The sequence below is a fragment of the Alligator sinensis genome, unplaced genomic scaffold (genome assembly GCF_000455745.1).
Source record: "Alligator sinensis unplaced genomic scaffold, ASM45574v1 scaffold126_1, whole genome shotgun sequence".
Lineage (NCBI taxonomy): Eukaryota > Metazoa > Chordata > Crocodylia > Alligatoridae > Alligator > Alligator sinensis.
In genome coordinates, this window is record NW_005841842.1 from 5,991,468 (window position 1) to 6,003,521 (window position 12,054).

Sequence of the window (12,054 nt, forward strand, 5' to 3'; positions counted from 1 at the left end):
ACTTGGCTGAAGCACCGGTGTAACTAAGTCTGCGAGCCAGCCTGTACACACCCCCTTCCGCGAAACTGGTCGTGCTGGGCAGGAGGGAAACTCCACAATATTAAAAACAAAGTGCAGTTTTCCTGGTTGAAATAAGTTGGAGCTGCAACGATAACAAACAAAATATTATCCAGGTGGGAGCCATGCCACATCACATTAGCTTCATTTGGCACTCAATCCAAATTTCACTGAAGTCAGTATCTTTCCATGGGCTACAATTTGCAATTACCTGCAGACTAACTCAGGGTGGCATTGGGCAGGTGCAAACTGCCCGGGCAATACTATTTGATTGACACATAAAATTCCACTACGACTTCCCTTTATTTATTGGATTCAAAACAACGATGCCTGATGTACAGACAAACATCCCATGTATATATTTTTAGTAACTGCAATATTCTCAAAAAACAAAACAAACTTTGCCTCCTCAGCATTTGTCTGTCTTTTCAATCTGTTTTATTTTCTGCCTGCTCTCTCTCTTGTAGATACTTCCTCTGTCCTTTCTCGATGTTTCTCTTTACTCTAGATTTAATAGTGTTCCCTCTTTTCTCTCTCCTCCTCCATTTCCTTCCATTTATTTGTTACTCCTTATTTAGTTCAATCTCTCCACCATTTTCTTGCCTGACTGTCGTCACATTCATCCTTCTTTTCTCCCTTCAACTCATTTGTGCCTCCCCCCACCTCATTCATTCCTACTTACTTCTCCTCTGTATGTACCACTTGCAACTTCCCTACCCACAAATTTGCCTTTTCCAGTCTCTCCTTAGCAACTCAACCAGATCTGCAGGGAAAGAACACTTTTTTCCCCTGCCCAAGGAAAAAAAAGGAGCTTAAATTACAAAGAAAAAGATCAATTTAAGTATCTCAGTACCTTGAAGCTGAATAGGGTCTGGCTTGTAATTTAGGAAGATGCTCTGAAAATTAAAACATACACACATCAGTTATTGTTTACTTCAATGTCAGGTCAAAAATAATTTTATTAAGCAAATTTCCTCCTGTTTGATAATACTGTAGACTGACAAAGACATTTTAAATTACCACTGTTTTTCTCCAGTGCCCACTTAACTTTCAGCAAATTACAGGAGTTGATTAGTAAGCCTTACAGGCTCCTGTTCTGATCACTAAATCTTCATTCTTTGAAAACCCACAAGGGATTAACGTATCCGCACAATGAAACATGTTTTCTTGTCAACATTACCTCAAAGCATATCATCCAGGTTTATACCTTAACGTGTTTGTGTTAAAGTAGGTCTTTATTTCTCTCTTGGGTACAAAGTGTATGTTCAAACACTGTATGAGGATTCACTTCTGTGCTGTTGTAACTACTGTGTAGTGAACATGCCTAATTTGTTCATATGTAGATAAGCTTTAGTTTGACATACAAGAGACCTAGATCATAGTCCCACTTCCCTCCAAAGTGATATTGTACACGCATTTTCTTTCATGTAAAATGGGAGGGAATGAAACTTGCTTTGGGTAGTTTATGGGGCCTGAGGTTAGTAACAAGGGATGTAAGAAATACACAGAAATATTGATCAAAACTATTAAAAGAGGTAAGACTTTAGCTTTCGGTTCCCACTAAGAAGGCAACATAGTATCTCATGTCAGAGCCTTCTCCTCTCCACCCCTGCATCACAGAGACTATGAACAATCCTGGCACTCCAACCAGAATGCTCACACCATTTCAAGGAACCATTAATAGAGTTGGAGTACTGCACCCCCCTCTCCCAAAAGATTCTTGTTTGCTCCTGGTATGAGATGCACAATTTCAACAGTGTTATATGTACGCACCGACTATGGCTTTTACTTTATGTTACAGTGGAGCAGTGCTGTAAGAAAGCCAAAGAAGGAGGGCTATACTTTAGCAAACATAGTCAAATAAATCTAAATCTGCCCCATGGAACACTCAGGACCCTAAATCACCACCGCCACCCATCGGAAAAGTCTGAATACATAGCTCAAATAGAAACACCCTGCAAATTTTCCTAGAATTCACACTACAGTTAAGCATAAATAAATAAATAAATAAATAAATAAATAAATAAATAGAGTTGACCATTCTTTTTTTCTGTTTGAAAGGCTTAAAAAAAATGTAGGAAGCTATATAGTAGCTCAGCCTTCAAGACAATGGCTTACGCTGGCCTAAATCGCTGCAGATATCCTTGAGAGTGGAAACTGTACCCTAGGAAAAGGGTCCACTGGTAAAGTAGCAGTAAACCCACTTGATCAGTGTGGTAGAAAATGGCCAAGATAGGTTGGCAAAAGAGAAAATGTTGGCATAGCTAAAGCCAAACAGGGGACACATGATACAGCTGGACTGACTGATGTGTGATCTGCATTTCTGTACTGCTTCTCTGGGGAGTCTTATAGCAGCAAGAACATGAAATAGGCCAGGTGTGAGCAAAATCTGGCATCCCACTTAAACCTGATGCATGCCAAAGTCAGATAGGTTACATACCCTCCCACAATGGTGACTCTCTTTCCCAGGATAACACTTCTACTGGGTACACTATGGGTTGGGTACCCTACAGCAATACAGTTTAGGTCTTGCCAAGTACCTTTTGACTGAATGCATTTGCCATCAGATGAGCAGTAACAATCTGACAGCAGCAAACAGTACAGTTTTGTCTGAATGTGAAATCGTAAACATTTCTGGGGACTGGACTGTAATATTAAATGACTTGGTTGTCCAAGTGCAATTGTGCATTGTTTTTCATCCAATGTGGGTTAAAAGTTTTAAAAATTCCCGCTCAGTTTTCTGAAAAGAAGTAGTTTTGAATTAAGACCATTTTTAATTTGTTCTGCATTGTCCTGGTAGCAAGGTCTCCCCACCATATGCAATGTCACCACCCAGGTCAACTGCTATGGGTAAAAAAAAAAAGCAGTCAAAATATGAGTGGCCTTGGGTCATCAGAATCTTAAGAGGGATGCAAACTTAAAAATGATCTTAAAAAAAATAAAATACTGTTTTCATCTTAGATTCTTTTCTCGGTCTATTGTAGTTTTTTTCCATTTGGCAAACATGCTTTCCTCTCCACATCCCTAATGGAGTACTTTTTAAAGGAAATAATCTTATATTTTGAAACAATATGCTTGAAAAATCATATTTTTCCAACAGTTGCACTAGAAAGAGGCACATATAAAGTAAGGCCGTAAAAAGAAGTAGAAACCAGGCAAATGGAAAACAGGCCTTCCATAATTTTACCCATTGTGGAACCAGTTTAATCACAAAGGTCCAGATCCTGCATGCACCTAGTGCTTAGTGTTTTGTACAGGAGTGAGCCGAAGTCAAAGGGTAAAATATTTATGTAAAACATTAAGCGCCTGCCTAAAGATCTACAGTATCTGGGACCAAATACTATTTAACTGAAACTCTGCTCCCCAATTTTAACTCTAGTTTGATCACCACTGATTCTTCAGTAATATAAATAGCTATAACTCAACAGTTTCCTCCTTTCTCTCAAATAACATTTACGCTGCTGCATTTTCCAGAAATCAAACTCATTTAAGCTGAGGTCACCCACTTACCTATTAAGAGGTTAAATGGAGGTTTGCAAGTTGGAAAGGTATGAAGTAAATCCAACAAGCAGACATCTTGCTCTCTGATAAAGTGATTATAGTCAGAAGCTCCTTGTTTGCTGCAAAGCTCCTGAAGCCTTCGGTTTTCTCCTGTATTGCTAGTGTACTCCACAAGGGCCCGTAAAAATGCCTGTTGGGGAGAGAGGCAGTTTAATTTGGATAAATCTATCTGTTTGTGTTTTCATGAGGTTTTGTGGGGAGGTGTGCTGAACTGTCTGGGAACACTTTAGATTGCCTGCAGGGGCACCCTGTAGGTTAATGGATAGATAGGCAATTTATAACCTAACACACATTTTCACCTCCTGTGAAAAGATAAGTTTATTTCAATTTCTTGGCTACCTCCCCCAGTGTATGGGACAATTTGGTAGGTCACAAAATCCAGTCTGGTCCAGTTGTAGGAGGAGTAGGGGGAGTAAATAGCAAGCAATCTAAAATTTCTTAAAAACCTGCTTGTTGGTGGATTTAAGGTTTAATATCTTGCCCTTAGGCTGCACTTGTTAGCAAACAACACAAACATACACACAAGTAGAGGTAAAGCACTGCTGCTGAATTACAGAAGCAGAGATGGAAGACACCATGCGCACACCTCTGAGTGGTAGTGCATACAGTATTATGTATGGTATTCACTAAACAGCGTAAATACACTTCTAGTAGTTTATTCTGTGTGTTCACTTACTATCACTCTGAGCTTTTCTTAAGGGAGAATAAATAGTATATTGAACGATGCCATGGAAATCGCATTTAAAAGTTTTGAAACTGTAACAGTATAACCATGTTAAAAAGACACAAAGTACATAAAAAGAAACAGGTGACCCAAAACATCAAAATGTGAAGAATACAGTCTCTGATTACAAAGACTACTTTGAGCTTACTTAAATTACATCCTGTTGCCAAACCTCCAGATAATATAGCAGTTTTGCCTATAAAGTTACAAAGAGCATGTTGTATATTGAATAAGCTATAAAACAGATGGGTTATAAAAATTGTCTTGGGTGGTATTCCCTAACCACTGCTCTACTTACTATCATTGTTGAGACATATTTTGAAAAACTGTTAAATGCAGTTTTTAAAGGTTATGTCAATTGAAAGGTTCTCTTTCTGTGGGATGTTGTGTAATAATGACATCTAGTGGATCCTCTACCAAACACTACTCTACCATACTTTCAAAACCTGATTTCATTTAATACCCTCCTATGCATAATTCTGCTGCAACAGAAAACCTTCCAGATATTTTCATGCACCCAGTAGGAGGAAAGTCGCTTTCACTGATTGTAAAAAGTCAGATATCCCAACTGCCCTGGCTCAGCTGCAAAATCTGCATTTTTCAAGGTTATGACAAAAAATGAAAGAACAACGGATTATTACTAAAATTAAAAAAAGATACGTGTTGTGCTGTGTTGTATGAACAGTGCAAACCCTCAGCACTGGAGATGCTATAAAAAGCAAAGGATATCTTGTGCTAGAAGGTTGGCTTCTATGACATATGCAGGGCCTGTTCCTGTCACCCCTAAAAAGAGATGCAATTATATTCCATGACTTCATTCTATTATTTCAATAGAACACTCAGCAAGTAAGGTACTGGTGAATGTGAGTAATAATGTCAGAAACTAGCCTGCATTTGTCTCACGTCAATCCCACGATAAAAGTGACTATGCTAAGCAGGGGAACCTTCCTTAAAAATATGCGTAAAGGTGGAGGGGTGTATTTGGTAGCCGTGTTGGTCTGAGACAAAAAGAAATGCCAAAATCTAGAACTCTTGGTTCAGAGATGATGCCTTCTATTAGACCAAATGAGAAAATGGAAAAAATATTATTTTTTTCTGTGTGCTTTTGGGCTCCCACGCCCTTCATCAGGCTCGTGGAAAGTTCAAGATGGCAAAAAGTCCCCATATGTAGAAAACAAGCTTCATTTTTGCACAGAGGAGGCTGAAGCTGAACATCTGTCCCTCTGGGTCCATGGGAGTGTCTGCACAACAAAGAGCACCTCAGAAACACACTCTCATGGACCCAAAGGGACACATTTCCAGCTTCAGCTTCCTCTGTGGAAAAAATGAAGCTTGTTTCCTACATATGGGGACTTTTTGCCATCTTGAACTTTCCATGAGTCTGATGAAGGGTGTGGGAGCCCAAAACCATGCAGAAAAAAAAAAGTATTTTTTTGCATTTTCTCAGTTGGTCTAATAAAAGGCATCATCTCTGAACCAAGAGTTCTAGATTTTTGCATAATAAAGGTGTAATTACTAACGGATCAGGGTTTTTACACCAAGAAATATGACAGTTGTTAGAAAATAGACAAGAACTGATCTGCAGCTGTATAATTTGGTTATGTTACAAAACTACCAAGACATTTTCTAAGAAACAGAAAAGTGAGATATGCCAACCTTTTTGGGAACTGCTCTTATTTCCAAACACCAGGTGAGAATAAATTTCAAAGTGCTTCTGTCAGGTATATGCTGTGGCATAGCTGCTCCTGTTTTGCATGGAGAGAGAGAAGAAAAACAGATAAAATTTACAGCCAGGAACAGTTTTATAACTTGTTTTGTTTTTTTAAAGAAATATCAGACAGCTTATCCCTATTCCATATTTAGCATTATCTCCTTCAGGGAATTATCAACTTTACAGCTAAACAATATTCTCAAATAAATAACATTACTGAAGCTTATCAGAGAGGTGTGAAATAAAATAAATGAGGTATGTTAAACACAACATCACTATGGGCTTTACAGATAGATTCTTGGGGGCTTATTATCACCTCTTCTACAGAAGCAGCATCTGAAGGTCTCCACAAAGAAGTTTTTCTTTGTATTCTCCAGGATGGTGGGAGGAATTGGTATAGCTGTGGTTTATAAAAGCTGTGACCCTAACTCAAGCTCTAACACCAAGTCTTATCACGGTACATAAACTTGAGCTAACTCTTGCCATGTAGTTAATTCCACTCCATTTAGCCTAGCTGTAGTGAGAGTCACCACATAGCAAAAGCACCATATGAACTGCACAGAGCAATTGTAGTAGCAGTGACTGGTTGAGCCGACATTCTCAGTAGGAGGGTAGTAAACCACTGGAACAGGCTACCCAGACAAGCTGTGGAATCTCTATCCTTAGAAGTTTAAGACCCGGGTAGACAAAGCTTTGGCTGGGATGATCTAGTTGGGGATGATCTTGCTTTGGGCAGGGCGGTGGACTAGATCAGCATTTCTCAATCCATGGGTTGCGACCCAATAGTAGGTCGCAAGAATATATTAAAGGGTTGCGGACAAACTTTAAAAATGGATCCATAAACTTTAAAAATGGATTCTCCTTTAAAGGAAAAAAACAACGTGGGAAACTCTCTCTTTCCTTGCAGGCTGGCAGAGTTCCAGCCTGCAAGGGGCTCTTGGAAATAACCAGACCCCATGCCCTACAACCCTCCCCCTGCCCCACACCATCCTGCCCCACACACTGGGGGCTTGGGCCTAGGGCAGGGGTGGAAAAATACGGCCCAGGGGCCAGATGCGGCTCCCCCAACCACTGCCATTCTATCCAGCCTGCAGGGATCCTAAACAAAACAAAACAAAACAAAACGAAAAACAAAAACAAAACAAAAACAAACAAACAAACATCAGAAAATTAATCTTTATCCGCCCCTGCCTGCCTATCATGCAGCCCTTCATGGCTTGCCAAAACACAGTAAGCGGCTCTCCGCCCAAAATAATTGCTTAGGGGCAGGGGGCAGCGGGTCAGGAGTGAAGAACACTGGGGTGGAACTGGCCAATGTTTACAAAATGGGTCCTGGTACAAAAAAGATCGAGAACCACGGGACTAGCTGATCTCCTGAGGTTCCTTCCAGCCCTCATTTTCTATGCTTCTAATATGAACAGTAGACAGTAACCCATGACAAGCTAGCCAACATGTTAGAAGCACTGAAGCACTCCACTTAAAGGGTTCTGGTATGGGAGTGGAGACTCAAGGCTTAAACCTTTAAGTCAAGCCCTCAGGTCTGCAGGTATGGCAGTTCCCTTTCACAAAGGCCCTAAAGCTATGCTTTAAGGGAAACTCCTGGCATTCTAGGTCCCACAGCAGTCACACTACTATTGCCTGGGTCTATCTGCGACTGTTTAGGACCAGCTTTGGAACAAGTCCAGAAGGAACTAATAGGACTTGGGAACTTCCAGTTGTATTACTTCATGCCTGTATTTCACAGCAAAATCCAGATGCAGACCAGATTGTGCTTCAGATAATGATACTGTCCCTGCTCCACTCCCTCCCAACCCTGCTTAAAAACATGCAGACAATGCTTAAATAGGATATTTGTTCAAGGTGAGTGAGAGGAGACAACACTGGAGATGTGTGTAGATAGGCATTAACATATTTTGCAGGACTAGAGCCTAAAAGTCTACTCCGGTGGAAAGCTCCCGTTGTGCGCGCACACTGATTTAGATGCAAAGTTCTGCCCACATTGCCACAGTAGACTTTAGATAGATGGGGGTCCATATGCACACCTTCAGCAGATGGACCTGGAAACAAACATTCATAACTTTACTGGACTCTAAGACCACAGACTAAACAGAGGCAATAGCTTTATGGCTCATTACCAATTTACCTGCTTCCTCTGCTAACTTCCCTGTAGTCTATGAGTAATAAATGAACTTCTACCCTTCTGAATGGTCTTATCCTTTTACATAATTAGATATAGTCATTTCTACTGTCCTGGCTTTGTATCTACTTCTGATAATTTCTTTGCCCCAAACATTTACAGTCCTCTTCCACTTCTTTAAGTGACTATTTCCATGTACATAATGGAATTAAACATGACATTGTTTTATCTGGTATTTAGCTTGATTTGTTTCTTTTCCAGACCTGAAAAGGGCACTTTGCCTGAAATCTTGTCTAGTCTGTCTCCTAACTATACAGTTGGTCTAATAAAACAAACTACCAAAAAAAACCCAACTTAATTCTCTTTAACCATGAAAGCAATTTTAATAGCTCATATGTTCAGGCACAGGATCTCTCTTATGTGCACTTCCAAATTATAAACAAAGTGGGATTATAATAATACCCAACTCTCATATAGTGCTTTTTTTATCAGTAGATTCTGCACTGCTGTCAAAGAAAGCCTGTATTACTATCCCCATTTTACAGATAGAAAATAAGGCACAGAAAAGTGAAGTGACTTGCTCCTGATCACCAAGCCAGTAGCAGAGTCAGGAATTTAACACCGCTCCAGTCTAATGCTCTATTCACTAGGAAATAATATGGCCCTCCTTTCCTATTTTATTTACAGTTTATCTAGGTCTATAGTGTGTGTAGCATTTAATAGATAAATAAAAGATTGCATTTCTACCTGCTGCACAAACATACGATAGTTTCACTTTCTTCAGTTTCATAGTGCTTAGGGTTGGAAGGGACCTAAACAGATCATAAGGTCTGACCCGCTGCCATGGGCAGGAATGAGAGCCACAGTCATATCACCCCAGCCAAATATCTGTCCAGCCTCCCCTTGAAGACCCCCAAGGTAGGAGAGAATACCACCTCACTTGGGAGCCCAGTCCAGTGCCTGGCAGCCTTAACTGTAAAGTAATGTCTCCTGATGTCCAGCCTGAACCTTCTCTCTAACAATTTGTGGTCGTTATTCCTAGTAACCCTGGGTGATGCCCGGGGGAACAGAGCCTCCCCCAATTCTCGCTGGTCCCCCTGGGTGAGTTTGTAAATGGCCACCAGATCCACTCTCAGCCTTCTCTTGTGGAGGGTGAGTAGGTGCAGGCCCTTTAGCCTCTCCTCATAGGGCCTGCCTCGCTGCACCCTGACCACGCAAGTGGCCCTCCTCTGGACCCTCTCAATGCTAGCCACATCCCACTCGAAGTGTGGCACCCAGAACTGGACGCAGTATTCCAACTGTGGCCTGACCAATGCCGCATATAGGGGAAGGATCACCACTCTGGACCTGCTTTTCCCTTGGGTAGTATTGAATTTAGTCTTTGTGAAAGGTGCTAAATTAACAATTCATGATATGATGACAGTATATTTCTTACTGATGCAAAAGGCAACAGCAAACTGGGCAGCTGAATGTTAAGGCTACTTTCCCCAGCCTACAAACAGGCTTCAGGCATGACTGGGACGGACCAACTCATCCTGTGGAGTGTGAAATCAGTTAAGTGAACAGGAAGACAACATCTTGAGGCCTCAATCTGTGGCTCAGTTGAACTATACGTGGCTATCCCCCTTCTAGAACACCCAGGGATTTCCTGGCCACAGGTGAATCCCCCCACAGGTACAACATAGCAGCTTTTCTGTCTGTTCTCACCAGCAGTGGAGCAAAAAAGCTGCCATACTTGGGTGGGATCAGGCAAACTATTTATTTCTATTACCATTTCAGAAAACTTATTCCTATTTTTATTAAGAATACGGGCAAATTAAGCTTAAGTTTCACTGTTTACTGGCTCTAATAACCACAGAATGTAAGATTGCATTCGCAGAATTATGAACTGCAAATGCAATCTTACATTACAATGACCATCTCTGGAGCAGGCTCCAAAATAATTAATAGATGGCTAGTAAAAATCAATCAATGTTGTAAGTCCACTCTGCACCCATGTTGCTTACAGGACCCTAACGTAAAATGACTAAGGCGCCCTAACATTCGGATAAAATAATAATCAACCTAGAAAATTCAAAGCTCTGAAGTTCTAATGAGGTTTTAAAGGGAAAAATAAGCATCATACTTTACCTTTCTTTTTAGTGCCATCTTTAATTTTTAAACAAACAAAGCAGTCTTCCTTTCCTGAAAGACCCAAGCTAAGAAGAAGTTCTTCCACCTCACTAGCATTGTTGGGGCATATTACACAGAAGGCATCTCCAGGCTGATAGCAAAATGATGTTTTCTGTTTTAAAATAAGAATTCACCTCTGTAAAACTTGTCAGAAATCATGCCCTCTGCCTTCCTCACATCTACCAAAAATATTGCCAGTTAAGTCTATTACAAGTATGAATAAAATGTATTAACTTAAAGTCATGATTTTTTTCGACCTAGCACTGGTGCTTAGATTTCTGATGTACCAAGATGTACTACATACTTAAAGTTTACTTTCAAGGTTTAAAAACTTGCTAATTAGGAGATCTTGTCTCTGACTAGTCTTAGTGCTTTTCAAGTATCTGAGAAGCCCAGTTAACCACTATAATCGGGGGAAAAAGGGTATTTTAAAAGGATGTGAATACACAAAAGCCCACAATTAATTAATTAGTTACATACTGTTTTCTTATGACATGGATTAACACTGAATCTATATAGCGAACCAAATACTTATAGGAATGTGGCTATCACTAAAAGAAAAATAGCTGGCTCAGAAAATTAGCACAGTAAGATTAAAACTCAGTGAAAATTACAGGTAAGCTCAGATCTCAAAATATAAATCAGAGGTGCCAGACCAGTGACTCTCAACCAGTGTACCACAGCACGCGTACAGTGTTATCACAGTTAGGTTTGCAAACATGATTCATAAGACCAACTCAGAGATTTCAAACAGAAATCCACAGTTGTAGTCTCTCTGAGTTCTCTGCAGCAGCAGAACTCTATTATTTTTCTATAGTCAAAACCAAGAGCTGGCATTTTCTAAGGGGTGCCCGGAGTCTAAAAAAGTATTAGGATTACTGTGCTAGAGTCTCCTAAGCTAACTAAGATGCAAGTTGTTAATTGATGGAAATGCAGCAGGCAATATCCAAAGCATGTGTATATACACAGGCAATGTGGAAACCAAAATATTTTAGTTATTGTTGATTTGAAAGATGCACCTACAACAAAACAACCTGACTCAGGAGTTCCAATCTCCTGGATGTGTGTGTAAGCCATGCACACACAAGAGTAAATGCACATGCTACCATGGGTGCCTACCTGTCTGAGAACAAATAATAACTATAAACAACTGGCTGTTAACAATTTAACATAATCAAATTGTGGCCAAAGAAAATGCCTAATGAAAAGAATACAAGCAAAACCCCCTAGGGTTAGCTACAGACCCAAATAAACAAGGATATCTTTGCAATAGAATTCTATAGGTTGGTTGTACGGAGTATGTTGGAAGAACTGTCCAGTAGAAAGTCACCTTTTGTTTAAAGACTATGCACATAACAATATTTAGCTTTCCATCTTCAAAAACAGCCGACAAGCACCATCCTTCTCTGATTAAGTATTATTCTGTTTTTCCAGCCAGGGAAATGGTGTTACACAAAGCAAATCACTGCCAGAGTCAGGATCAGAATGTGGGAATTCCTTGCAACTTTTCTTTCACATACATTACTTGGGCAACCTGTTTCCTTTACTTTTTATGCTGTGCCAGTCAGGTTGTTGCTTATGTAGAACGCCTGGCACAACTGACACCCCTGCTTTCCAGGGCATGCTCAAAATTGTATACGAACAAACTGGTCTCTGGTTCATTTTTTTTAGCATCCTCTTTCCCTCATGCCC

General features: G+C 40.2%; 1 protein-coding gene across 1 annotated transcript in view; it reads right to left on the reverse strand.

Annotated features, from left to right (window-relative positions):
- The window catches only part of MTRR (5-methyltetrahydrofolate-homocysteine methyltransferase reductase), a 56,945-nt gene that overhangs the window by 22,324 nt on the left and 22,567 nt on the right, over nt 1–12,054 (reverse strand). The window contains 5 exon segments of the mRNA XM_025205607.1: nt 1–142; nt 911–953; nt 3,568–3,748; nt 5,999–6,087; nt 10,321–10,474. The exon segment at nt 1–142 is cut by the window's left edge and continues 15 nt beyond it. Coding sequence (XP_025061392.1) covers nt 1–142; nt 911–953; nt 3,568–3,748; nt 5,999–6,087; nt 10,321–10,474 — 609 coding nt within the window.